Source organism: Microsporum canis, genomic scaffold (genome assembly GCF_000151145.1).
Source record: "Microsporum canis CBS 113480 supercont1.1 genomic scaffold, whole genome shotgun sequence".
Classification (NCBI taxonomy): domain Eukaryota; kingdom Fungi; phylum Ascomycota; class Eurotiomycetes; order Onygenales; family Arthrodermataceae; genus Microsporum; species Microsporum canis.
Window position 1 is genome coordinate 512,829 of NW_003299169.1, and position 26,809 is coordinate 539,637.

Consider the following 26,809-nt stretch of genomic DNA (forward strand, 5'->3'; position numbering starts at 1 on the left):
CCCTAAAAATCCCCACTAAGCGAACTCCCACACCTCGAAACTTTCAATATCGTCAATTTTCAACTCCAGCGATTCGCGACGGTGAACGAAGCAGACAACTTTTCCACATTCACACCGTATCCCGCACGTCGAACGCTGCCATCACATTCACCATGGCCAGTACTCCCAGCGTGCAATGCTTCGGCAAGAAGAAGACGGGTATGTGATTTTTTGTCGAGGCTGTTTATTGAAAAGAAAAAAAAAGGAGCCATGAATTACTGACAGGATTTACTATATAGCCACCGCTGTCGCTCACTGCAAGGTACGAATCCGACGTTGAAGGGCGGTATTGAAAGGGGATTCCAGGACACATGGCTAATTATCCGAACAGCAAGGCAAGGGCCTCATCAAGGTCAACGGCCAACCTCTCGCTCTCGTTAAGCCAGAGCTCCTCAAATTCAAGGTACGGAAACAACCTACATCCGGGGCTTTTGCAGTAGGAAAATGTGGGAAATAATGAGCTGGACAACAAGATGAAGAATGGAGGACGGAAGCATATGGAATTCCCAGATGAAGAAAAAAAGATACCAGGCATTGTTGCGGCGAGAGTACTTCAATATCGGATCTCTAACATGGTCCCACACAGGTCTACGAACCCATCCTCATCGTCGGCCTTGACAAATTTGCCGGTGTCGATATCCGTGTCCGCGTCACCGGTGGTGGTCACACTTCCCAGATCTACGCTATCAGACAAGCCATCGCCAAGTCGATAGTCGCCTACTACCAGAAATTCGTTGATGAACACTCCAAGAACCAGCTGAAGCAAGCCCTTGTCCAGTATGACCGAACTCTCCTCGTCGCCGATAACAGACGCTGCGAGCCAAAGGTCTTCGGTGGTCCCGGTGCCCGCGCCAGATACCAGAAATCTTATCGTTAAAAGTCGCAACGGAAATGGACGGGTTTATGGGGATGGGTTGTTTTGCTGAGCGCGATATTTGTGGGTTGTTGTATCTGCTTGTGTCTGCCCCCTAATGGTTGATGTTAAAATATGATCCAGCATATGGGAAATGTCTGGACATAGAATAAATAGGCCAGATGTTTTTGCCCTAAAATATTAAATCCTACTTTTCTTCTCTTGTTTAAGGATTTTTCTACTCGGAATCATGCATTATATGTTGGGAGATTTTGATCATAACAGATTATGACTACTAATCATTATAGACCTTCATACTTATGTGAGCATGCTACATGCGGTTATCCAGCATATCAACATCCTCGACTTCCCCAGCTTCACCTAGGTCAACAATCACTGGTGCATAATCCCCGGTTTCATCCTCTTCCTCAGCACCATTAATCTCCATTTCGACCTGTTCTCCATCTTCCAATTCAAGCATACCTCTTTGCACTGTCGACTCCCTTACCAGCTCCCATCCATACTCTTCTTTTACCCATGTCTCCAATTCCATAAACTCCCCCTTAACCCCCGGCACATCAACAGTCAAGTCTTCATATATTATTCTTCGGAATTTCATCAGGATATTTTTCACCATCGTGCCGCCATCATCTCCATCCATCTCCAACAACCCTCCCTCAACATCGTCGTTGTGCGCTAGTTGAAGCTTAAGAAGACGGATTGCCTCTATAAAGAACTGCTGCCTTTCTTCAACGGCCTTTTGGCATGTAAATACTAACTGTAACAGCCTCATCCACTGCTCCTGACAGGAGAAATTGATCAATGTTAGTGCCGTGAGGAAAGTAATTTGTAGTTCACCCAGAATCTGAGCTTCACCCTCACTGAGGCTCTGATCATCGATGACTCTTCCAGGGGCTCTGCTATTGTGTGTTGCCCATTCGCATATGTGTCCCAAGGCCCATGAACGATCACGGGCTGCCTCTGTCCGTTCACGCCCTACTGCGCCGGGTGGCCAGGTATTTTTCAAGTCCACCGGCAAAAATCGTAGCTCTTTCTCGTCTTCTGCCAATTTTCCACTCATTTTGGCAGCCCCTTTGCTTGCAAGGCCGGGTATCTTGTCGTCATCCCTCGCGGCTGAGCTTCCAGAAGAAATCATCCATCTAGGCCGACCTTCAGAATCCAGCTCGGCACGACCTAGTATTCGCTCTAGAACGGAGGGGGTGATGTAGCTGGAAAGGCTGCTCCATTCATCGTATGCGGGTGTGGTATCAGAAGCCTCCTGTCTGCCATCGTTCTTGTTTGTCCGAGACCGATATGCCAGTAAACCTCCAGCTGCCCATATTTGACTCAGATTGGCCCGTTGCTGCATTGCCCGCTGTCTCCCTTCATCTTTACTCTCGTCCACTAGAGCCAAATATTCCACCGATTCGTCCCAATGCCTTAGTCGGACATCAATACCAGAGCTATTTTGTCCGCCTTCATTCGAGTTTGTAACCACAAACCACTCTCCACACCGTAGCGAGAAACTATCAGTTGTGCCTGTATACAGGATATGCACTCCAACCGGGAGCTCTTTTATTCCATGGAAATTCGGGGCTGATGCGAAGGCCAGGAGATCAACTCCTACAAGCGTTTTAGCGGGGAGGTTGTTGATAAGGACTGTTGGCGAGGGTTGAAGAGACACGGACATGGGATGCGAGTATTATACTGTGCAGCCTTGAAACACCTGGAGTAAATAATATAAATATGGATGACGGTTATGGAGCGGGGGGAGATGTAACGTTTATGAAGGAGTTGAAGATTTATTCTAAGGGTGTTGCCGCAATACATATATATTTGACAGTTATCGCAGAGCCGCCAAACTAAATATTTAAGCTATGAAAGTAGAATTCTGGCTGTGCAATTACTACAAATAAATATGCTGAGTATACAGTTTACACCACTAGAATGCTTTTTTTTTTTTTTTTTTTTTTTTTTGAAGCTGCTCAATCGTCACTTGCATTTTGTAGATATATTTTGCAATATCGCTAAAATCTGCAGCAGCTGGGAGAGCAAGGTTGACAAAGGGGAAATTTTTAGAAGACCAGGCGAAAAATGCCGTTCTTCGCGTTTATTCCATCCACAGAACATAAGAGAGAGATACCAAGAGGTACTCTCTGATTTGTTTCCATCCTTTCTTTGTTCCAATCGCCATTGATACCAACCGCGGGATCGGATAACCAGGAGATAAAGGCGATATAGATCTACAAACGACGACCTCTGCGACCACCCTTACGACGAGTAGAGTCGGATGGGGTAGGGGTGACGTCCTCGATACGGCCAATTCTCATACCTGAACGAGCAAGGGCACGGAGAGCAGACTGAGCACCGGGGCCAGGGGTCTTGGTTCCGTTACCTATATAGAGTGTGAGCATATGAACAGCTGATCTCATAGGTTTAATTTCAAGGCGTGTTATACGTACCACCGGTAGCACGGATCTTGATGTGGAGGGCGTTGATACCGAGCTCCTTGCAGCGGGCGGCCACATCCTGGGCAGCCAACATAGCAGCGTAGGGAGACGATTCATCACGGTCAGCCTTGACCTTCATTCCACCAGTGACACGGCAGATGGTTTCGCGACCACTGTGAATGAAAGATATATCAGCTTCTTATCTCTTATCGGTTGGACTGCCATCAGGTCTGTATCCAACAGCTTAAGTTGCGCAGATTGGTATAAATAAAATACTGACCTGAGATCGGTAACGTGGACGAAGGTATCGTTGAAGGAGGCGAAGATACGGGCAACGCCGAAAACATTCTCGCCTATAGATAGTTAGCAACCAAGCATCTTCAATTGACAATAACTGCTTCAAGAGTTGTCTTACCATCACCGGTGAGAGGTCCAAGGGACACGTTCTCGTTGGCGGGCTTAGCGTCAGTCTTCTTCTTGGGGGCCATTTTGAATGATGCGATGGATCGAGGATGTTGTGGATGGTTCAAGAAAGAGAAGAAGAAAAAGCGACCCAAAATCAACTTTCAAAACCATCAAAAGATACAAATTAGGGCTTTGTGGGGTGTGCCCTAATCATATGACTTTTGATGACTAATGTTTGATTATATAATAAAGTGAAAGAAAAAAACTTCCAGAAGAAAGTATTTAATTTTGCTTCCTTTCTCAACTGCAGCTTTCAAGTCGGATCAACCAAAGGAAGACGTTGAGTTCCTTCAGCTAGACAACAGAGAACTAAGTCAGCTATTAAATAGTAACTCGACCTGTTCATCTATCTTGAAAACAAAAAGACAGACCTCACTTTCTTCACTAACCACCAGAGAGCACAAGAAAAAGACCGTTTGCGATGGCAACACCTAGCCAGGAAAACAGATCCATTGGGATCATTGGTATGGGCGATATGGGCAAGATGTATGCCCAGCGTCTGAGTGAAGCCGGCTGGAGGTAATTCTCAACTCACGAGATTCTCACTTACCTTCTGTCTCTGCTTTTAATCGGTATGTTTTCATTTTATTTTATTCTTCCCCCTTCACATTGATCATACATCTGGCCCTCTTTGACAGCTTCCTATGATGACATGAGCGCATTTGGCTCGAGCACGGCAATGCGCCTCTCCTACCGCTATTCTTGTGGCTGGGGTTGGCTCGTTGTTGTCACTGATGTAAACACCTTGCTACCTTAAACATTACTATGTCTGAATAACACTTTCTCTATTTCTCTTCATACCAATTCATAAGTATATCCGTACTGAATATATGCTGATGGGTGATTACAGATTTTCCTTAGTGCTGCAACCGGTAATATCTTTTCTGCTAATACGTCCCTGACATATAGAATCAACGCCTGTGATAAGCCGACCAGCTATGATAAACTGAGAGAGGAGTTTGCAAATGATGTACGTCGGCTGCTGCTCCTATCCAGCTATGCCTTTATATATCCCTAGTTTTTCTATTTTTTTTAATTATCATATTTATTCATACCGTTGTAGACCAGTATCAATATACTTCCAAATGGGCACCTTGTTTCTCGAATAAGCGACTATATTATCTACAGCGTAGAGGCGAAGCTCATTGCGTCTGTTGTCGAAGAATATGGACCATGTACGTCCCTTCTCCTAGGCAAGAATCTATTGATTTAATACCCTATGGAAACATCTGACCAGTATATTGAAGCTACGAAATTGGGGGCGATTGTAGGAGGCCAGACCTCTTGCAAGGCCCCTGAATTGGAAGCATTCGAGAAATATCTGCCCAACGACGTGGAGATAATCTCATGCCACTCACTACATGGACCAAACGTCAACCCTAGAGGCCAACCTTTGGTAAATGAGGACTTGATTCTGACTACTTGATTTGATGCATATATCTAATATGGTCGCCAGGTTTTAATCCAGCACAGGGCATCAGATGAGAGCCTAAAATTCATTGAATGCATCTTCAAGTCCTTCCAGTCGAAATACGTCTATCTCAGTGGAGAGATGCATGATCGGATCACCGCAGATACCCAAGCAGTTACCCATGCTGCGTTTTTAAGCATGGGAACCGCATGGCATGCAAACAGCCAGTTCCCGTGGGAGGTTCCCCGTTATGTTGGCGGCATCGAGAACGTAAAGATCAATATCACCTTGAGAATATATGCAAACAAATGGCACGTCTATGCAGGTCTTGCTATACTCAATCCTTCCGCCAAAAAGCAGATCAGACAATATGCGGAATCAGTAACGGAGCTGTATAAACTGATGTTAGGCGGACACCGTGAAGAACTGACGAAGCGGATAAAGACCGCCAGAAAGGCCGTGTTTAAGAGCAGTTCCGCGAAACAGGATCTATTACTCCAAGATAACGTCCTGGATAGATTTTCTTTATCTAAGGGACGAACGGAAAGGATGCCAAATAACCACCTAAGTCTACTTGCTATCGTTGATTGTTGGTGGAAACTGGGAATTGTCCCTTACGACCATATGATCTGCTCAACTCCTGTTAGTATATACAGCGCGCCCCTTAATAATTTCATACTAACCCACTGTTTGGAATTCTAGCTTTTCCGCCTCTGGCTCGGAGTCACAGAGTACCTATTTCAGAACGAGGAACTTTTGGATGAAGTGATTGATATTGCAATCAAGGATAATACATTCCGATCTGACGACCTTGAGTTTACCTTTGCAGCACGAGTCAGTCATTTACCTTTTTTATCTCTAATCTAGACCTTTTTTTTTTGGGTTATGGGAAGAAAAGCGAGCTAACAGCCTTAACCACAGGCATGGTCGGAATGCGTATCCTTTGGAGATTTCGAGTCGTATCGCGATAGATTCGAGAAGATACAGTCTTACTTCGCCCCAAGATTCCCCGAGGCTGTCCGAGTTGGCAACGAGATGATGAAGACCATCCTGGAGAAGACATCAAAGCCATCTTGAACCGTGATAATGCTCAATTGGGTATGTGCAAACGTCTACCACGGGATGATGGCGCAGCTCCTGGAAAACGCAACCCGTCTTTTTTCTTTCTTTACTCAACCAGGGCTTACATAGCCAAGCCTGTTCCATATTATTTCTCCAGAGTCATACCGGCTACCAGGCATTAGAGGTTCATGGAGCATGGGGAATCCATGTTTTGAGCTTCGCGTCCACGTCTGGGGAGGCCGCCTTGGCTCTCTTGACCATGGTGGTCCGCCTTTTCATCCGACAAATCTTAAGAAAAGCATTAGAAGTGCTAGTATCCATACATTTGGCCTGCCCATATCTTACTTCAGAGTTTGCGGCGTTCTTTTTCCCCTGGTTTCACTGACATCTATAATGATATATCTCACGAACCCGAATAATAATCTGTTACTCAACTTTATAGATTATAGTATAGATAATATAGGGGGTTCCCCGCATATCCTAGCCTCGACAGACATCCAACTACACGTAGAAGCTATAGTAGATCTTATTGACATCTATACTCGCCACCAAGACCCATGAGTGAATCGACCATCCCACGCTGCCCGTCAGCATGACAAATCCGATATAGACATTAAGGGATTTCGTTCCGTCATCCTCTTGCTCCATCAATATTAGTTGGCAACAAGCATAGCTCATGTGTCCAGGTGAAATGCTTGTTAAGTGCAAAGTCCCATATACATACCATGGTCCAGGGAGATCAATCAGCTACAAATATTGAGGCTGTGCCACAAACAACGGGATCCTGATGGAACACACCGTCCTTGGCCGCTTTTTCTTTTTCTTTATTTCTTTCTTGAAGTCCATACTATGTATGCTGAATATTTATTAGTCGAGCCTAGAACCGGGGTTGCATATGAGCTGCCAATAAGCTGACCCTGCAACACCATCCAAGGATTAAGATTGATTCCTCATTCCCACAACGCTTGTAACTATGCAACTCGGAAGCTTGCTCAGGAACTAAGAACCAACGCCCATATTTACACCCAGCTTGTGTTTTTATAACCACCGAAAAAAGCATAAAATTCGGTATTATTCGACGATTCGCTCCAAAAGACGGACAAAACTTCGTCCTTTGTGCCGTATGGCCAGCGACTCAGCCTTGGTTGGACAAAGATCAATCAATAACAACGATTCCACAAGTGCTTGCTTTGGACAGACATGATGAGTGCGGGCCGTTAGAGAAACTCCTGGATCCCTGGAAAAAACGCCTTCGGGAAGTTGAATGCAAACGGCTCGTGTTTCATTGCAAGGGGTGAACCGGGTCTCTGCTCCCTACTCGTCCACACACACACACACACATCAGCAGTTAGAGAATTGGAGAAAGACAGCAAATCAGATCTGCTTGCCTTGGTGTGGAATATATATTTATATATATACTTACATGAACCGCCGACTCTTTCCATGTTCCCTGCAAGGCAAAAAGTAATCGCCACGAGACTGATGACAGAATGATATTCAGAACCATGCAAGAGATACACGCGTCTCATGCAATCTGCTACAAATATGGGATCAGTTAACCGAACCTGTCAGAAGAACTCACTGATACCGGGGGGGAAGTGAAGACCCCAGAGGTACCACCACGCTGCTGGACGCAGAGGCCTTCTTGTCCGGCTCCCGCCCGCCCCCCCTCCACTTGATATACGGTATCTGTCAGTACGAAGCCATGTGTGTTCACTAGCAACATCGGCTTCGGGGGCACATTGCTTTTAGGCTTGGGGTAGTGCAGGGGAGGCTGAGAGTTTTGCTCAAGTCTTATCTCTTCTTGTCTGACAAAACGGCTGGAGGCTATTGGTTTGAGCATCTCTTGGCCGATGTGATGATAGCCAGATGGAACACTCCATAGTAGGCTAATAATCGAGGTGACAAGGCGATCGAAGAAGTCGATCAAACAACCAAGCCTCGCGTCATGAAAATGCTTAGCGGTTAAGAAAACTGCGCCTCGACTTGTGCTATCTAACCTTCCCTGGCCTCCAAATAGAGATCTAGGCTGGCTGTGCAACGATGAAAGCCAGGCTTTTGGGTTGATGCCCCTGAGTCGGCCCCACGACTATCGGGCAGATTAAACTAGAACCCTCTTGAAGCCGCTGCAATTATTGGGCGTGACCAACGATGTACATACATAGTACAGTGGTCCAGGATCGGGCTGATTTTCTTTTCTTTTGCAGAACCTAACCCTGTAAGAGACCTTCTTTATCCGAAGCTGAGAACTTATGGGCCGGTCCCTTGCTATACCAGTTTCGGCGTTAATCTAAAATAGTAGCCTCTAGTTAAATAGATAGTTATATATATATATATCGAGACAGCGCCTCTCCCAAGAGAAAACCCTTGCATGAAAATCGGTTCTTCCATTTTTGGCGCATCAATTTCAAGCTGGATTTGAAATAAAAAGGATACATAACGATGAAGTTCCAATCGCCTCTTGCAGGAGTTTGTCTTCTTGCCGCCGGTAGGTTTTACGGGGCCCTGATTAATTAGTGGTATGCATATATGCTAACATATTGATAGCTTCCCTGGTGGAAGCCGCGAAGACCGCTCAATTCAGACCGCCGAATTCAGGAGATGTTAGATTCCGAGTAAATATACCCACATCCACGGCGGCTTCCAAGCAAGGGCCGATATACTTCCAGATCCGAGCACCAAGCAGCGTAGAATGGGTTGGATTAGGCCAAGGAGGAGAGATGGCCGGTTCGAATATCTTCATGCTTTATTCCGCAGCCACCCCCAGCAACGTTACGCTCTCCGCGCGAGCGGGACTGGGAGAATTCATGCCGGAGCATAACCCTCAGACCAAAGTCACTCTTCTCAACGGCAGCGGTATCACTGAGGGACGGATGATAGCGAATGTTCAATGTGATAACTGCCTGAAGTGGGAAGGAGGAAGTATGGATCCAACAGACGCTGCCAGTTCATGGATTTGGGCCGTCAAGATGGGCGCCTCTATCAAGTCGAATGATGTTTCGGAGAGCCTGACGATGCATGATAACATGGGAGCTTTCACTCTAGATTTAACCAAGGCCGTTGGAGACGACAAGGACGGTAACCCATTCGGATCGGACGATGCCAACACTCCCGACTCTGGCTCTGCCGGCACCGTTGTTTCTGACGGAGGCCGTATAGCCAAGCGGTCTGCTCACGGGTTGCTCATGTCCATCGTCTTCCTGATCATGTTCCCATCCTTTGCTCTGACTCTACACCTAATTCCAGGCAAGAATACCGTCGCTCGCATCCACGCTCCTCTCCAGATAGTCTCTCTCATTGCTTCGATAATCGGTTTCGGCCTCGGTGTCAGTGTGGCTAAGGATCTGAAGAAGCTGGACTCCACACACGCCATTATCGGAATCGTTATAATGTCCTGCATCATACTCCTACAGCCTGCTCTAGGGCTGCTTCAGCATCTTCACTTCCGGAAGACTGGCACACGTGCTGTTCAGGGCATCGTCCACGCCTGGCTGGGGCGTTGTGTGTTTGTCCTTGCCATTGTCAACGGCGGCCTGGGGCTCAAGCTCAGTGGAATCGGCAACCCCGGTGTCCCCAGAGCAGGTGTGATTGCATACTGCATCATAGCAGCCATCATGACTGCCGTATACCTTTCAGTGGTTCTCTTCATGTCAAAAAAGCCCAAGCCTACAAAGGAGGACTTTGGAACTCTCCAGCAGGAAAAGGGAAGTGCGGTTGAACTTGTTGACAGGTAATGAGTGTGTTGCCAACGACCAAATTTGGTAGAAGGAGCGTTTGATTCCGGAGTTAGGTGGCCCCTTTTGTGTACGGAATATGGCAAAGAGAGAAAGATGTCTTATTCAAGAGAAATCTGCACACTTTCAGACAGTGACGGGGGGGAAGAGACCACTTCACAGCCACCGGCCTCATCGTCCTCAGAGAGCTCTGGCTGGGTTGAGAATGAGTATCTTGATATATCAATCCTCGATATATCTGTGGAAGAAGTAGAAGGGTTGGGACCTTCAGCGTCCATGCAAACCATAACATTCCCCTTATTTTAGGGGCATATGTTGAGTTTCCTTTACACCTGGCAGTAGTTTATCGGAGGTAGACCTGTCCACGATTTAGTTGGAATAAGGAAATATAAAATATAATGCCTCACTATACACTTCCTCAAGTAACCATGCCATTATAGAAGGGCCATATTTGTATCTAGGGGTCGAACTGGGCCGTGACGTGTAGATCTTAGCAGGAGTATGAGTATTTGCTTCTTCGCCCTGGCGTGCTGTCGTCATATGGTATACTATGTAGGGCACTTTTTATTCAGCTCTCGAGACTGTACATATATAATGGAGCCACTGGTTTTCGTCGCTCAACCTACGACACCAGAGCTTTGTATAAAGGCAAGGGCCTCGTAGTATACTTCCTCCGGGTCGTCGCTAACAATAATTTTATCAATATCTAGCAGGGACATAGCAGGTGTATTATATAAGGATGACATTTAACCAATCTCTGACATAAGTCTCCCTTTGCCCACGCTGGATGGTCCAGAAATAATGATAGGCCGGCAATCAGAAGGTGGCACTGTTGGCTATTAGTTAAGGCCTTTTTTATTCAAGGGGATAGGCTTACCAAGGGTCACTGTGATAGATGATCCGTCTTGTATCTTAATATAGCATATCCGTGCTTCTGAGGGCGGTTAACCTTAAGTCTGTTATGCCTGACAAGAACATCACACGACATCCTCCATTTTATATCTTGCGCCTAAGAACGCCCGGAGAATGACGTCAGTTCAATTGGTTGTTTACCAAGTAGGTTCGGGTAGACTGAAGAATAAGGTCAACCGTGAAGCCGTCCCTTTGGCCTCTCTCATCCAGGAACCATGGCTCGTTTAAAAACGCCTGCGGCTCAGTTAGTTACGGGCCGGAAAGGATAAAAAACAGACATAGAAGTATAATTAGTTAGGAGGCTGGCTCAACCACTAGAGAAGCTCTTCAGGGGAGGCTTTAACTAACGCTCTTTAACTAAAACTTCTCCTGGAGACACGCCATCTATCCAAAAAGTGGAGTGATCACTGTTACAAGGTGACCTGCGAAAAGTATCCCCTCCACTTAAGCTATCTGTTACGGGTCCAGCGTAAGAGATACCTAACGGTTATATGGATGGGTAGAGGAGCCCCAGGTAGAATATGTCGATGTGTCTATAAGCCGGGCATGCAAGACGCTGACAACACAGCCGTCGCTTCACTGTACAGCCCTGGAAAGGCGAAACAAGGACATGTTTAGATGCGATAGGATAGCCGTGGTGGGCTGTTGCAGAGTAGTTACTATGCGAGCCGTCAGCGTAGATAAGCTTCTTCGTCTCGTATCAACTTACAGTAGTTTATGTAGTTAAATAACTAGTTAGTAGAAAAAGAGAGCGTGTAGAGAGAGCTTTCCCCAGACTTCTTCTTCTCCTTCACTCATGCCCACCAACTCCACGACAGGCTGGTAAGTCCGCTCATGATCCTTGTGCAGACACCCTAGACGCTGTTGGCATGTCATGTACCCGTTTCTCCAATAGTTAGAATCTTCTGTGGCTTGTTTGTCGTTGGCGTCCGCTTTAGCGCCCACGAAGCTTTGCCTCCGTGTGATCTCTCTCTCTTCGCTCCTGGATAGCAGAGGCACTTGACTGACAACCTCCTGAGACAGAGAGACAGTGACCATGGCATCTTATGTGACAATTGAGAAGCAGTACTTTGAAACCTTGCTTAGACGGTACGTCGATATGTTATTTACTCTCGGGTTGGATTGATCCTATGTGCGAGGGACGTTGTATATACTCAAATCTCCCCAGCTTAATCGACCATGGAAACACATCCCACATTCTGCTCTCTCTCCCTCTCCTTTTTTTTTTTTTGCTCAGGTCGCACGGCTAACTTGCACGCTCGTTGCTACGTTGTAGGGCTGACTGTGTGCGTATTACGGTTCCCCCCTGGTTAATAAACAGTTCTATATCTCTCCTGTGGCTCTCCGAGCTGACCGATACCCACCGTCTTCTTCTCCTAGAATGCATCGTCTTCCGAGTTCGATACCCCGTCCAATATTTCCACTGTGACAATACTGAAGTCTGATCATGATGATATGGTTCGTGAATCTGGCTGTGACGGGATAGGTCATTGCTCTCCTCGCGCTGATTATGTTGATATGTAGATTCGCAAGTGTCGTGAATATGGTACGTCCAGTCCACAGGTTGCATCAGATCGAAGAAGAATACTTATGACTTTGCGTACAGAGAACCTGAAGAGAGCTCTTTTTCAGGGAGGGGTGGAGCAGTCATCTATAGAAGTGAGAAGACATCTATCGTGGATCTATACCCAGACATGAAGCTTACGGCTTGAACAGACACTCATCAAGGACCCAACCAGCTCACAAGCAGAGCCTATCTCAAACGGAGGCCCTCCCCCCAAGGGGAACGCTCATTTATCTCATCGGCCAACACCATACACCGAGGAGGCTGAACCAGCATACAAGTACTCTACGCAAGTGGGTTCGAGGCCAGGGACAGGGGCACATCAAGCAAGTTACAATGAGAGGTCGACAAACCTTGTCTATCCTGAAGCAAAATCGTCGATGAACCATGCCTCAACTGATAATAACGACGATGACTCCCTTCCCAGCGATGATAGATTGGAGTTACCGATCCATGGAGAAGGCCCTGCCACCCATGATTCTCTAAAACAGTCGGTAAATGGAGGTGAGAACCGTACCGTAGCGATCAAGAATGTCCCTGAGCGAGCAACGCATAGGGATATCACTGCAGCTGTTCGGGGAGGCGCTCTGGTGGATGTTTTCCTTCGATCCAGAGACCACATGGCGAGTGTCTCCTTTGCGGATACCAAGGCAGCACAGGACTTTTATAACTATGCTAAACGCTGCAACCTATGTATCTTGGATAGACCGGTAGGGCTGACGTTTTTTTTACGCCTATGCATCACGTTTTTGCGCGCTAACAAAGACGTTTAGGTCGACGTATCCTGGGGCGAGCGCCAGTATTCCCTATCAACATACCTTGCATCCCAGATGGCCAATGGAGCATCTCGAAACCTCATCATCCGTGGCGTGCACCCAAACATTACTGAATCGATGATCCGTGAGGATATGAAACATATTCACAACCTCATCATCGTCAGCCTCACATTCAATCATGGAAATGTCTATATTTCCACCAACTCTGTCCAAAAGGCTTCCTTTGCTCGTAACTGCATGATGTCTCGCATGCCGTACCGGATCATGAGGATCGAGTATTATCATGATGAGTGTGCAGGTCCACTGCCTAGGATCAAAGAGGCACCGGTCAGGGGACTGTCGCGCGCAGCTAAGCCATTGAATCCCATGGCTAATCGATTCCAGATGCTCCATCTTGACGAGTCTGAGGAAGAGTCAGATGATCAGGATGATATGGACAGCAATACCCCCCTAGGAGGTGGGATCAGCTGGCGAAACAATACGATTGCCGTCTAAGTGATCGTACGATCAATATGGTATCAAATTTTGCAATTTCAGGGTCACCTTCATCGGCCTGTCCACACTCTTTTTGTTTTCTTATCAGACATTGTAATATCCCTTCAGGCCCCTTTTTCTCATCATCTTACTCTTATTCGATACCCTGTACGTTTCCTTACCTTCTATCGTCTCTTCATTCTAGCACTTTAGCATCTCCAATTTCTCTCATTTTGTGTTTGGCATGCTTCATCAATCATTACCTTTAGTCTACCTACTTCTTCCCTATGTTATCTACTATCTCAGCCTTAGCCTCAAACAAATTGCAACCTGTACGAACTATCCGTATCTACATGCCTCCCACAGTACTATCCGTCCATTCTCTCTCATGATATTCCCTTTTCTCTTGTATGTTTCTACCTTTATCTATATCTCTACATCTCAACCGCACCGTAAAAACTATCACGTGACACCACCCGCACTAAGATAAGCAAAAGATAGAAGCGAAAAAAAAACCAGCCAAAAAATCACAATTTGAACGACAAGAATAACTTCGAGTCGAGAGCAGCCATTAAAGACAGCTTGCTCATCAGAATACAGGGGAACCAGCTCTACCGGCAGCTGCTGTGCTTTTATTCCCTTCAGACTCACTGATTCCGGATCGTTGTCGGTCTCACGCACAAACGTCCATCACCGCACACACACACACACAAGAACGAACACACAATGTCGCAAGATAACCGCGGGCGCCTACCCCCTAATCTTCAGGATGAGTCTGACGTCGAGGAGGAAGCCCTCGTCAATGATTACAGGGAGCAGGTACATTTCGACGATGGCATGAGTGAATTGGACCGAACGACTTCCCTAGGCGCAACATCACAAACACAGGACTTGCAGGCCCAGCTAGCGGCTGCAGCCACCCCGCTGGAATACCAGGCCACACTGGAGACGAAGTTTGCAAGCTACGATAACTACTGTAGTCTGTTCCATTATATCCTGAACTCGGATGGACCAGTTGATCTAGAAGTTCCCTCGGTATGTACTGTCCGGAGATAACAAGGGGACGTGAACTTTTTGGAGAGGCCGAGCTGACGATTTATGTCTGGTAGTACTTCTGGGCGTGGGATGTGATTGACGAATTCATCTATCAATTCGAGTCCTTTTGCAGATATCGAAACCGAGTGGCTCGTACTGGCTCGAACGAAGAAGAAGCACAGCTGCTGCGCGAGAACCCAAACACATGGGGCTGCTACTCCGTTCTTAACGTGCTTTACTCGCTCATCCAGAGATCCCAGATCAACGAGCAGCTTGCTGCCATAAAACGAAATGAGGACCCCATGGCTGTTGCGGGAGAGTATGGATCTCGCCCTCTATACCGAATGCTGGGATACTTTTCCATTATCGGCCTGCTACGTGTGCACTGTCTTCTCGGAGACTTCAGTCTCGCCCTCAAGACACTGGATGACATTGAGATGAACAAGAAGGCCATGTTTGCCCGTGTCATGGCCGCCCACTTTACCACATACTACTATGTCGGTTTCTCCTACATGATGATGCGCCGCTACGCCGATGCCATTCGCATGTTCAGCCACATCCTCGTCTACGTCTCAAGGACGAAGAACTTCCAAAAGGGCCGTGACGGCTATGATGCTATTGCCAAGAAGAACGACCAGATGTACGCCTTGATCGCCATCTGCGTTGCTTTCCACCCCACCCGCCTCGACGACACCATTCACTCCGCCATCCGCGAGAAGTATGGAGAGCAGTTCAACCGCCTCCAGCGCGGCCGTCCTGACGCCCTGCCCATCTTCGAAGAGCTGTTCCGCTCCGCCTGCCCCAAATTCATCAGCCCCACTCCTCCAGACTTTGACAACCCATCCCTCAATGTCGACCCTGTCGATCACCAGACTGCCATTTTCATGGATGAGGTCAAGAATACCTTGTTCAACCCTACTGTTAAGTCTTACTTGAAGCTTTACACTACTATGGACTTGAAGAAGCTTGCCGGTTTCCTAGAGATCGATGCCGATCAACTCCGTGCCTGGCTACTGATTAACAAGCAACGAAGCCGACAAATTCGATGGGTAGATGGTGGACTATTGGATGGAGAAGCTGTCAACGCCGGGGATCTCGACTATGCCATCGAAGGCAACCTGATTCACATCAGCGAGGTCAAGGCCGGACGAAGGCTTGTTGATTGGTATCTACGCAACCTTGCTAGAACGTATTAAGTCGAGGCTACCTTTTTCCACTAGCTGGATAGAAGGGAAAAGCGGGACAAGAGCATTGCATCTCTGCATTTACGGTTTTATGTGTTCCCTGAGGGTGTCGGTTAGGAACTAATGTCTAGCTTAGGCAAGAGTCATGTTTAGTTATGAAAAAAGAATGGTTCCTCTGCGTCCAGTTGCTTGATTTCTAGACGCTGGCTGATCTTGCCGTGTTTCTTGGACGTGCAAGGAACATGGCCATTCATGTAGGCGTTTTTATCTTCTGTTTTGACTTTGGACTTTTTATCACTTTATTGATATATTAATTGCTGGATTCAGTAGATACGGAATGAAAAGGAGTATCTTTATGTGTTCTTGCAATAAGTTTCTGTCTCTGGTATCACATTGAGAAGGGAGCATCGTACTCTACCCTATGTGTGCAAATATGTATAATTAAGAAGCGCAAGGTCTGCTGGTTCTAATATAGCATAAGTCCGTCACGGGTAATATCCTACATACTAATGATTAACACTTGTTCATCCACTTTATATACCTATTCCTTTATATCAAAACTTGTTCCACACCCGCAATTGCTTGAGGCACGCGGGTTATCGACGATCTTAAACTGGCTGCCGATAAGCTCTGTGGTGTAGTCGACCGTACTGCCTGATAATAGCTCAAGTGAGGCCGAGTCCATGACGACTTTTGCTTGCCCTCCAGGGGCAGCATCTGGAGTGTCCTCTTGTACCTCGAAGATGGTGTCTTCATCCTCACTGATTTTCGAGCTAGGCTCTAGGCTCATCAAGTACTGGAAGCCATGACAGCCTCCACTAGTCACTGTAATGCGTAGGTGGTGGTATGGGTTTTCCTTTTGAGTAGCGGACGGAGACGCAGCAGGATTGGTAATTTCTCGTAGACGCTAGATAGATGAGTTAGCGATATTTAAACACAGAGAGGCACCAGCTTGGTACAGTATAGTGTTGATAGCATTGAGTAGAAACAAATAACAAAAGATAAAAAAAAGACCAAAAAAAAAAGACATACGAAAGTCGGGATTCGCTGGTGGTCACCCACCCAACTACTAACCGACCGGCAAGTGGCTTAAGTACAGCTGAGCGGACGGGAAGCTCTGTTTTCCACTTCCTATGTTCGTATGTACTAGACATAGAAGAGGAGAGCGTATATATGGCGGCCACGCATAATATAGCCTCCGCAAAAATATCATTTCAACGTACCTTCGCGGCTCGGGGAGATATAGAAACAAGAAGCGGCTCTCCATCTTCATTCACTTGTGGATTCAGCGTTACGACTGTCGCGTTAGCTACGGCGGAAGTGCTAAAGGCGGCCAAAGGCGTACGCGGCCGCCGTATGAAGGCCATGAAGGGCCTCTGTTGTCGCCATTGGCTCTGTGATGAGAGGAGATATGCTGGGATGGTTCGAACAGGAGAGTGAAGAGTCTGTGATGCGGTTGCGACGGTACGACTGTGAAGATGTATAAAGATGATTTGCGGGGATACGGCGGCGGTTCGTGAGCGACACACAGAAAAGAGGCTATGTGCCGACATGCTGATATATAATACAGATGCTGAGAAACATCTATATCAAAAAACGAGAAGAGCAACTTGCTCTTGTCTTTTATTCTGGCTGAAGACTAAAAATATTAAAGATGAGAAATCGATAAGATCGAAGCTTCGAAAAACTTCGCTGTTGATTGGACAATAAGTAGTGATTATTAATTTTATCACGTGATATTCCTTGAACAAAGAACAGATGGATTCATCAAAGCATCAAAACGGCTACATAAAACAGCGGAGGATGCGGTATCCATTGACTGATCGCATGTCTGCAATTAAAAATATTTATAATGAGCGGGGTTGTCATTTTCCGACATCAAAAAGCGCAAAGGACGTCGGATCCTCATTTTCCTGTGGAATTTACCGGCTCCTCTTTGTTGACCGGAATATGGAGCAATATATATATATACCCTCACGCACTATAGGAACCTGCTATTCTAGTCCTTATAAGGTTGAAAACTCCAAGTGTACCTACAGCGCTGCTCTAAGCATATATTGATTACATATATTTCATGGGCAGCTAAATGTGAATATATTTTAGGACTACGTATTTTATTAATCAAGCCAAGATGCTAACAGGTTGATTATTACTTGAGTGGGGTGTATTTTGCATTCAAAACAGTGAAATGAAGATGAAGATACAAAACTACTCCTCTGGAAATCGCCTTATAAGGTCCGCAACACGGTCGATAGGAGCCTGTACCAGGGCCACTGCAGTCTCAAACATAGGCTGCTCGACCGCTGCGTCTGGATGACTTCTCGTCGGCATCAACACCTTGGTCCTTTCAAACGTCTGGGCCAACTGCTCTGACTCTCCTGGATCCAGCACTGCCTCCAACGAAGGAAGGTATTCGTCCTCTTCCTCCTCGATATGCATGTTCATCTTGTTCATGAGTTCGTCCAGCGTAGGTCTAAACTGGGCGTCCGAGGCGGAGAGCGGCTGGAAGGCAGCGAGTAGCTGCTTGATCCTTTGGCTCTCAGCGCGGTCACGGTTGATGATGACGCTGCCATGGTCCATGTGGGATTCGATAGCTGGGTAGACGACGAGTTCTTCTGCGACAGTGTAACGGGCTAGGTCCCAGGTGAACTTATTACCGTGGCGAGTCATGGAGTCTTCGTCTGCGGCGTTGATGGTCTTGGTGTAGTCGGCTCGCAGCTCCCGGTGGTCTGCTTTCATCGTATCTGTGATAGACGACATGATGTCTCGACTCTGTAGTAGATTTACCGTTTGGATTATGTTTGAATATGAGAATTAAACCTGGTAATCGGTTTTTCCTTTCGGGTGCGTTCATGATCTATAGACATATATATGAGGGGGTAACTTCCCTTGACGTCATGTTGACGTTGAGTGGTTACGAGGCTGGACCCAAGGATTTAAACGTTCCACAATATGTCAACAAAGAACAGATATCTACTGCTTTATCTATTAACGTTAGGTTGTATTATCAACAATGTCGCTCCAACTCGACAGCCTTGAAGTGACGGTGATCATCGATAATGACCTGGATGTGATGTCTCCTCCGCCACCCACGACGGTAGGCTCCATCTCCTCCCATGGCTCGCTTGGCAGCATTGCGCGACAGTCCACCGTCGTTTGCAGGGGCGAAGAAGAAGTCCGCGAGCTGAAGATGGAAAGCATCTGCTGTGCAGCACATGGGCTGTCTATCCTACTGGTACTTCTTGTCTTATGTCTATCTACCAGACACTAGCTGACGGCGTGAAGACGGGCACAATAGGAGGGGAGAAGAGGAGCGTCCTGTTTGATGCTGGGCCAGAGGGAGATGCATGGGAACGCAACGCGAGGAGACTCTGCGTTGATCTAGCATCTATAGAGGCCATAGTGCTTTCTCACTGGCATCGAGACCACTCAGGTACCTCCTCTCGTATATCTACGTGTATACATAACTAAGTGGGTAGGTGGCATGCTACGCGCTATCTCGGAGATCAAAGACGCCAAGGAGTCCTCAGGCCACAGCACTAAGGGAATAGCGGTAGATGTCCATCCCTCACGGCCTAAATATCGCGGTTTCCAGCTAGGCGAAGAGATCATATCCCTCCAGGCAGATCCAGAGTTCCATGAAATGGTTGCGGCTGGCGGTACGGTGAACAAGAACGCGCAGCCACACGACCTGGCAGGTGGGATGTTCCATGTCTCAGGCATGATACCGCGAGTGACAGAGTACGAGACGGGCCTCAAAGGAGGGATGCGACTTGACGAAGACGAAGATGCTAATGGAAGATGGAAAGAAGATGAAATGATCACGGACGAGCGCGTGATCACGTGTCAAGTAAAGGGTGAGTAATATATTATATAATTAAATATACATATTATGCTGATTATATACGCAGGATTAGGGCTTGTTGTGGTCACGGGATGCAGCCATGCTGGTGTCGTAAACACAGCAAAACACGCCAGAAGAAGCTGCCGGGTAGAAGGGAAAGGAGGAGAAGAAGAAAGACAGGAAGAAGAAAAAGATATCTTTGCGATAATAGGGGGCTACCACCTGGCGACCAGCGACGAGGCCACCGTGCGAGCGACGGTGGAGGACCTGAAAGCGCTGAACCCACGCTTCCTCATCCCAGGACACTGTTCAGGCTGGAGGGTCAAGATGGCCATTGAGAGCGCCATGCCTGGTCGTCTGCTCCCCTGCTCTGTCGGTGCCAGACTCACCTTTGTTGAGCAGCCTCTGCCTGCTGGTGATCGCTCTGTACCTTGCAGCTCGGCAGGATCTTGACCGTTTGATCGGTTTGCCGGAAATTTCACCGTCGGGTTAAGTTACCGGCTTGAGACGGTTAGTAAGCGGGGGGGAGAAAATGTCCCCATCTTCTCGGGTATATACACAGAGTGTGTTCTACATTACAGGATAGTTACATCTAGATGAGGCAGATATATTACCCTATTTCATCCGATTGTCGCTGTCGTAACTAGTTGGATACAATGGATTTCAGCAAGGATCCCAGCTCCCTCACACGGGAATATGCCCGGCATCTTGACGAGCTTGACCCTCTCCGCTCCTTTCGCGACGAATTCATTATTCCCTCCAAGGCGGATTTGGTACGCACCACCCTTGCTGTATCAGAGGAAGACGGTAAGCCGGATGAAAGCTCTATCTATCTCTGCGGGAACTCGCTCGGACTGCAGCCGACCTCGACAAGTGCCCATGTCAATTCCTACTTGCGATCATGGGCCCTCAAGGGGGTGCTAGGCCATACCGAACCTCACACCGACCAGCTGTCAGCAGAATGGCTGAACATCGATGATAGGGCTGCGGAGCTCATGGCACCGCTCGTAGGTGCTAAGACAAGTGAGGTGGCTCTCATGGGCACGCTGACGGGCAACCTGCACCTCCTCATGGCTAGCTTCTACAAGCCTACCAAGGAAAGATATAAGATCATCTTCGAGGGGAAAGCCTTCCCCAGTGATCATGTAGGAATTTGATGTTTCCATTCTTTATTGCTGCTGCTGCTGCTGACTTGAAAGATAGTTCGCATTTGAATCGCAGGCACATCACCATGGACTTGACTCAGCCGACACGATGGTACTCATCGAACCCACCTCAGAGGAGCTCCCATATCTCGAGACGTCTCACATCCTATCCGTCATTGATGCACACGCGGACACAGCTGCTCTCATCCTCCTTCCCGGCATCCAGTACTATACTGGTCAATTCTTTGATATGGAGACCATCACGGCTTATGCGCATTCCAAGGGACTGATGGTGGGATGGGACTGTGCCCATGCTGTAGGGAACGTCGAACTCAAGCTCCATGACTGGGATGTCGATTTTGCTGCCTGGTGCTCGTACAAATATCTGAATTCAGGGGCCGGAGCGATGGCTGGACTGTTTGTGCACGAGAAACATGGCAAAGTCACCGAAGAGGGCTTTAGGCCACGGTTATCAGGTTGGTGGGGGAGCGATAAGAGCTCTCGCTTCATCATGGACAATCGTAAGTTGCCCCTCTAGGTTGGTTTCAGCTTCGACTGTGTCACTAATAGGCCCGGTAGAGTTCCGTCCTCGTCCTGGCGCGGCAGGTTACCAAATCTCTAACCCCTCTGCCCTCGACCTGGCGGCAGTGACTGCGTCTCTGAAGGTGTTCAACAAAGCCTCCATGCCAGCTCTCAGGCGCAAGTCGGTCCATCTGACAGCCTACCTCGAATATCTTATCATCAGTGAATTCCCATCCACGTCCGAGAGGCCGTTTACCATAATCACACCCTCTGATCCAGATATGCGAGGGGCTCAACTCAGTCTCCTGCTGAGACCAGGACTGTTGGACCCTGTCTTTTCCTGCCTGTTGAGGAACGGTGTTGTATTGGACGAGCGAAGGCCTGATGTTCTTCGTGTTGCTCCCGCGCCACTGTATAACTCGTTTGAGGACGTGTGGCTGTTTGTTCGTGAGCTCAGAGTGGCATGTGATGAAGCAACCGCGAGCTAGGATGGTTTGGACCAAAAGTATACATAAACATATATTAATCCCATGTAGAAATTGCAGCGTTTTTAATTGTGAGTTTCTCGTTCTATATCATTTAAAGGCGAAATAGACCCGTTCCAGCGGACTTCGTTCCGTCTCCCACGCCAACCAGTCAGATCTTGCCGTCCTATCCAAAGAGTGTTGTTTTAGCGAAGGTCCAAAAAACCCGTAGACATCCAACTTACGGTAATAACCCCATCCCGTTGACCTTCCATACACCCAGTGCCAAGAGTACACACTGCATCGCTACGTAAACGACCTTGACAGCCACCATCTGCCCTCGAATACTCTCCGACTCCAACTTGGCAAAAGCGGCGTTTGTCCCTATTATCCCGGTAATCGGTCCCTTGAAAAGCATAAACACCATCATGATACTGAATATTTGTAAACTGTTGCCAGACATGTACATCATTATAGCGTTCATCGGTAATTGTTTAGCTGGAGCCAGGGCTAGTTCCCATGCTTTCTTCAGTTTAAGCGCATCGGTCTCGGTCTTACGGGGAGCTGAGGACGTGCTTGACGACGGCTGCGTGCGTTGCTGGAGAAGTACACGTTAGGATAAGATGTATATGTATATATTTGACTGGTTATATGTACCTTGGACACAGGCTTAGGAGCGGAGTAGCCTGGAGGATCAGGGAAGGAGGCGGATTTTGGTGCTCTGCTGGGGGCGGCGGAGTTCATGTCGACGGCCCATTGAGGGGGAGGGGGAGGAGGAAACATGCTCATCTTTTCAGCCATGACGAATATATATGTTCACAGCGTGGGGTTTATGGATGGGTGGAAGACGTATCCCAGTACATAGAAATAGATGTTGGAAGTTCGTCTTTTGATATTCATTTATTTTGGATGTTTTCGAGCTTCCTGGATGACTAATAGGATTATGTAAGTCCGGCCTACCATTTATATGTTTATACATTGACAGTATCAATGTACAAGAGGATAAAAGGGTTGAAAATAATATGTGTAGTACATATATGGCTGACGATGGTCGATAATACGAGAACTTGCTGTATTTGCTAGCTAATGTTGAGATCTGTGGCAGTTCTACTATTGACTGCTATATTGCCCCTGATTCCTATACTTGGATGCTCTATACATACAAGAGTAACTACAACAGCGATGTGATCGATGTATCTATATGCGTCCTCAACGCAGAATGCGGCGATATAGGTGACGAATCAACCTGTCATACACCTTATAAAATGCATTCCCCGAGTTGTGCCTTTTTCCCGGTGTTTCATCTTTATGCACGAAATGGTAGTTTGAGGATGGAGATGATCACGATCTGTCTGATATTGGCCCCAGATGACCTAGTCTGGAAACTTCCATCTTCCTCTTCTTCTTCTTCTTCTTGTTGGAAAGTAGAAAACTTCCCACATATACAGACTTACAGAGAGAGAGAGATCTCCAGCTATTACTTAACCGATAGCCAGGATAGCGATGCATTGGTATATTATTTCCATGCACCGCTGAGAGCTTCTTGTCGGGATCATGCTGTCTACATACAACATGTAGAGTGTCAGACAGGTTGAGCGGTAGAACCCTCTATAGTAAGATGCACTTGAACGGGCTACAGTCTCATCTCGGCTCTTGACACACGCTCTCTTCAATCTTATAGGCGAAGTTCTTGATATAATAAGAAAGAAAAGGGCGATTTCAGTCGGGGCTAAAGGAGCTCTTGCGGGCCCACTGTTCGGTCCTCACTACTATGCAAAGAAGGTCGCGAGGTACTTGCGGCGCCTAGTATTTTGTTAGCAACCAGAAGTACCTCCAAGCCAGACAAACACCAACAAAAAAAAAAAGTCCACCAACCTTCCCAGGAAGCTCCCCTTCGCGATCCTTCAACTCTTTTGCCTCCCCGAGCATCATCAACAAGAAGACGAAGAAGAGAGACCAAACGCCTCTGCAGACATACTAAAACACGCCCGGATTTTCCGGCCATAGTACTCGTCAATCCCCTAAACGACTTTGCCAGTACAACTTGGCTCGCCAGGGGGCCTACCCTACATGTGACCATCCGCTTGCTGTCCATCCAGTAACAACCAGACATCTCGAGCCGCTCTCGTCTTAGGCGCGCAAGGAAGATGAGCTCGAGCGGGGGCGATGCGAAGCTGTTCGCGAGGGTACGTTGCATTCTTCTTTGATATATACTGCCCGCCGATACCCTCTCCAGGCACTCCTCCCTCTCCCTACGCCCTCCCTCATGCCGGCGGGAACAATCACCCTTATATCCTGTGCCACTGCGCAACACCGGCAGCATGATAGTCCTTCAGTATGGAGCAGCTCGGTCGTTTGGTCAGAAAACTAACACTGCACAGGGCAAGGTCAGCGAGCTTCGTATGGAGTTGCAGGGCGGTGGCAAGAAAGACAAGAACCATTCCGCAAAGAAGATCACGCTGAAGAAGATAGTCGCCAATATGACCATGAGCAATAACGATATGATCGGTCTCTTCCCGGACGTTATCGGTTGCATGACCATACCGAGTCTGGAGATCAAGAAAATGTATGTTTACCAGGAGGGGACTAAAACAAAGAGAAGTTGTGGCATGGGGGGGGGAAAAGCTGACGGACAATAGGTGCTTCCTATTTCTTGTCAATTACTCTCGAACAAAGCCAGAGGTAGCGCTGAAAGCGTTGCCTCTGCTACTTACTGTACGACGCCCTTTCTCTTACACACCCCCCCGATCTTGATACTGACGGTAGGGTAGGATATGAGTGATAGCAACCCTTTGATCCGAGCCCTAGCCCTACGAACGATATCATACATTCATGTCAGAGACTTCGTCGAGGCAACCGTTCAGCCACTAAAGCATCTAATGTCCGATGCAGACCCGTACGTGCGCAAAACGGCTTCGTTTGCAGTCGCCAAATTATATGACCACGACAGAAGACTGGTTGAGTCGTCAGACCTGATTGAACGATTGAATAATATGCTACAAGACGAGAATCCAACGGTCGTATCGAGTGCGTTGGCCGCGTTGATAGATGTTTGGGAGCGGAGCGAATCCATCACTCTGACAATTGACTATACCAATGCCTCCAAGATCATTTCCATTTTGCCAGATTGTTCAGAGTGCGTGGCTGTACCATTCCGTATTATGTTCTGCGTGGCATGGGCTAACTCTTCTACAGGTGGTGCCAGACGTACATACTCGAGGCCTTGATGTCTTATGTTCCCCGAGAATCTTCAGAAGCTCTCCTCCTAGCTGAACGAGTCGCACCCCGACTCTCACATTCCAACTCCTCTGTCGTCTTAACGTGCATCCGCGTTATATTATATTTTATGAACTACATCTCGGACGAAAAACAAGTCACATCCCTCTCCCGAAAGCTTTCTCCACCTCTGGTCACTCTGTTATCCAAGGGACCTGAAGTCCAGTACCTGGCACTGCGTAATGCGATTTTGATCTTACAGAGGCGGCCAGAGGTGTTGCGCAATGACATCAGGGTGTTCTTCTGCAAATATAATGATCCCATATACGTCAAGGTGACTAAACTAGAGTTGATTTTTATGTTGGCCACTAAGGATAATATCTCGGTGGTTTTGACCGAGCTTCGAGAGTGAGTGGTTTTCATCAAATACGCCTTTCAAACATCTCATCTGATCATTGCTCCAGGTACGCTACCGAGATCGATGTTCATTTTGTACGAAAAGCCGTACGCGCGATTGGAAAGCTAGCGATTAAGATAGAATCCGCGTCAAGGCAGTGCATCGAGACATTGCTGGAGTTAGTCAATGCTAAAATCCCATATATCGTGCAAGAAGCTACAGTCGTGATCCGGAACATCTTTAGGAAATACCCTAACCAGTACGAATCAATCATCAGCACTGTCATCCAGAATATCGATGAATTGGACGAGCCAGAAGCCAAGGCTGCCGTTATATGGATCATTGGTCAGTATGCAGACAGGATTGATAACTCAGATGTTTTCCTACAGGATTACCTGGCTACCTTCCACGACGAACCAGTAGAAGTGCAACTAGCGCTCCTCACAGCTACTGTCAAGCTATTCATCCAGCGTCCCACAAAGGGCCAAGAACTAGTTCCGCAGGTCTTGAAATGGTGTACTGAAGAGACGGATGACCCTGACCTTAGGGACAGAGGCTTTATGTACTGGCGCCTCCTCTCTACCGACCCAGAGACAGCTAGAAAGATTGTCATGGGCGAAAAACCACCTATAACAGCTGATAGAGAGAAACTTGACCCAAGGACCCTCGAGGAACTATGCCTTAATGTCGGCACTCTCGCAACAGTCTATCTCAAGCCAGTCCAACAGGTCTTCCGTCTCGCAAGACCAAAACGGCTCGCTCCAAGTCCTGCTCTCCAACAGCCTACCTACCAGGACTCTTCAGATGCTCCATTTTACATCCCACTATCTACTCTCCTATCACCCAGCCAGGAAGTTGATAACTCGAACCCTCAGCCCATGGCACAAAGCCCCAACATGGCACAGAAACCAGATATCAGTGCTGCTGTAAATGCTGCGGACATCTACTTTGCCGGAATCGGGAACGACCAGGTAGCTGATCAAATGGCAGCTATGAGCCTAGGGGGCGGTGGTGTTCATGGTGGTGATATGGTAGGAACCGCACCAGAAAGCCAGTATATTGTTAGCCAGAACCAGCAGCAGGCGTATCAGCACAACATGGGCGGCGCCACAGGAGAGCTACTACTTATATAAAACTGGTAAGCATGGTCGGGACGGCACGAGTACCGGTACAGGGTACGGGAGGATCAGGGAAAGATGATTTGTTTGAGCAAGCGGTCATTTGGATTAAGGCATCATTTTTTTTTTCTTTCTTTTGGGGTG

At 47.5% G+C, this 26,809-nt stretch overlaps 14 protein-coding genes across 14 annotated transcripts; 8 read left to right on the forward strand and 6 right to left on the reverse strand.

Annotated features, from left to right (window-relative positions):
- Positions 1-56: 56 nt before the first annotated feature.
- Positions 57-1,121, forward strand: MCYG_00199 (40S ribosomal protein S16; the record flags this gene model as incomplete). The annotated part of the gene is made up of 4 exons (XM_002850049.1): positions 57-198; positions 279-301; positions 371-442; positions 626-1,121. The coding sequence occupies 4 exons, from the start codon at positions 153-155 to the stop codon at positions 914-916; spliced, it is 432 nt and encodes a 143-aa protein (XP_002850095.1).
- A 102-nt stretch (positions 1,122-1,223) lies between these two features.
- Positions 1,224-2,582, reverse strand: MCYG_00200 (AAR2 domain-containing protein; the record flags this gene model as incomplete). Its single annotated transcript, XM_002850050.1, has 1 exon — positions 1,224-2,582. The coding sequence occupies one exon, from the start codon at positions 2,580-2,582 to the stop codon at positions 1,224-1,226; it is 1,359 nt and encodes a 452-aa protein (XP_002850096.1).
- A 493-nt stretch (positions 2,583-3,075) lies between these two features.
- On the reverse strand, positions 3,076-3,843 carry MCYG_00201 (40S ribosomal protein S14; the record flags this gene model as incomplete). Its single annotated transcript, XM_002850051.1, has 4 exons — positions 3,076-3,287; positions 3,355-3,515; positions 3,623-3,695; positions 3,758-3,843. The coding sequence occupies 4 exons, from the start codon at positions 3,828-3,830 to the stop codon at positions 3,136-3,138; spliced, it is 459 nt and encodes a 152-aa protein (XP_002850097.1).
- A 385-nt stretch (positions 3,844-4,228) lies between these two features.
- Positions 4,229-6,295, forward strand: MCYG_00202 (prephenate dehydrogenase; the record flags this gene model as incomplete). Its single annotated transcript, XM_002850052.1, has 7 exons — positions 4,229-4,326; positions 4,717-4,777; positions 4,871-4,982; positions 5,055-5,203; positions 5,264-5,860; positions 5,921-6,052; positions 6,140-6,295. The coding sequence occupies 7 exons, from the start codon at positions 4,229-4,231 to the stop codon at positions 6,293-6,295; spliced, it is 1,305 nt and encodes a 434-aa protein (XP_002850098.1).
- Positions 6,296-8,722: 2,427 nt separating this feature from the next.
- MCYG_00203 (uncharacterized protein) lies at positions 8,723-10,014 on the forward strand (the record flags this gene model as incomplete). The annotated part of the gene is made up of 2 exons (XM_002850053.1): positions 8,723-8,768; positions 8,828-10,014. The coding sequence occupies 2 exons, from the start codon at positions 8,723-8,725 to the stop codon at positions 10,012-10,014; spliced, it is 1,233 nt and encodes a 410-aa protein (XP_002850099.1).
- A 1,948-nt stretch (positions 10,015-11,962) lies between these two features.
- MCYG_00204 (conserved hypothetical protein) lies at positions 11,963-13,761 on the forward strand (the record flags this gene model as incomplete). Its single annotated transcript, XM_002850054.1, has 4 exons — positions 11,963-12,015; positions 12,451-12,472; positions 12,643-13,200; positions 13,264-13,761. The coding sequence occupies 4 exons, from the start codon at positions 11,963-11,965 to the stop codon at positions 13,759-13,761; spliced, it is 1,131 nt and encodes a 376-aa protein (XP_002850100.1).
- A 673-nt stretch (positions 13,762-14,434) lies between these two features.
- On the forward strand, positions 14,435-15,971 carry MCYG_00205 (eukaryotic translation initiation factor 3; the record flags this gene model as incomplete). Its single annotated transcript, XM_002850055.1, has 2 exons — positions 14,435-14,775; positions 14,850-15,971. The coding sequence occupies 2 exons, from the start codon at positions 14,467-14,469 to the stop codon at positions 15,969-15,971; spliced, it is 1,431 nt and encodes a 476-aa protein (XP_002850101.1).
- A 529-nt stretch (positions 15,972-16,500) lies between these two features.
- On the reverse strand, positions 16,501-17,512 carry MCYG_00206 (HesB/YadR/YfhF; the record flags this gene model as incomplete). The annotated part of the gene is made up of 2 exons (XM_002850056.1): positions 16,501-16,866; positions 17,183-17,512. The coding sequence occupies 2 exons, from the start codon at positions 17,510-17,512 to the stop codon at positions 16,501-16,503; spliced, it is 696 nt and encodes a 231-aa protein (XP_002850102.1).
- A 655-nt stretch (positions 17,513-18,167) lies between these two features.
- MCYG_00207 (hemerythrin HHE cation binding domain-containing protein) lies at positions 18,168-18,813 on the reverse strand (the record flags this gene model as incomplete). Its single annotated transcript, XM_002850057.1, has 2 exons — positions 18,168-18,703; positions 18,747-18,813. 2 exons carry the CDS (start codon positions 18,811-18,813, stop codon positions 18,168-18,170), a joined length of 603 nt encoding a protein of 200 aa, XP_002850103.1.
- A 159-nt stretch (positions 18,814-18,972) lies between these two features.
- MCYG_00208 (metallo-beta-lactamase superfamily protein) lies at positions 18,973-20,256 on the forward strand (the record flags this gene model as incomplete). Its single annotated transcript, XM_002850058.1, has 4 exons — positions 18,973-19,134; positions 19,245-19,392; positions 19,439-19,816; positions 19,871-20,256. 4 exons carry the CDS (start codon positions 18,973-18,975, stop codon positions 20,254-20,256), a joined length of 1,074 nt encoding a protein of 357 aa, XP_002850104.1.
- A 203-nt stretch (positions 20,257-20,459) lies between these two features.
- MCYG_00209 (kynureninase) lies at positions 20,460-21,958 on the forward strand (the record flags this gene model as incomplete). The annotated part of the gene is made up of 3 exons (XM_002850059.1): positions 20,460-20,948; positions 21,007-21,469; positions 21,519-21,958. The coding sequence occupies 3 exons, from the start codon at positions 20,460-20,462 to the stop codon at positions 21,956-21,958; spliced, it is 1,392 nt and encodes a 463-aa protein (XP_002850105.1).
- An 87-nt stretch (positions 21,959-22,045) lies between these two features.
- On the reverse strand, positions 22,046-22,735 carry MCYG_00210 (DUF1077 family protein; the record flags this gene model as incomplete). Its single annotated transcript, XM_002850060.1, has 3 exons — positions 22,046-22,121; positions 22,180-22,520; positions 22,592-22,735. The coding sequence occupies 3 exons, from the start codon at positions 22,733-22,735 to the stop codon at positions 22,046-22,048; spliced, it is 561 nt and encodes a 186-aa protein (XP_002850106.1).
- A 540-nt stretch (positions 22,736-23,275) lies between these two features.
- On the reverse strand, positions 23,276-23,863 carry MCYG_00211 (uncharacterized protein; the record flags this gene model as incomplete). The annotated part of the gene is made up of 4 exons (XM_002850061.1): positions 23,276-23,495; positions 23,540-23,623; positions 23,688-23,737; positions 23,774-23,863. 4 exons carry the CDS (start codon positions 23,861-23,863, stop codon positions 23,276-23,278), a joined length of 444 nt encoding a protein of 147 aa, XP_002850107.1.
- A 218-nt stretch (positions 23,864-24,081) lies between these two features.
- On the forward strand, positions 24,082-26,680 carry MCYG_00212 (adaptor protein complex AP-1; the record flags this gene model as incomplete). Its single annotated transcript, XM_002850062.1, has 6 exons — positions 24,082-24,120; positions 24,316-24,500; positions 24,574-24,649; positions 24,706-25,070; positions 25,130-25,558; positions 25,615-26,680. The coding sequence occupies 6 exons, from the start codon at positions 24,082-24,084 to the stop codon at positions 26,678-26,680; spliced, it is 2,160 nt and encodes a 719-aa protein (XP_002850108.1).
- Between the last annotated feature and the right edge of the window lie 129 nt (positions 26,681-26,809).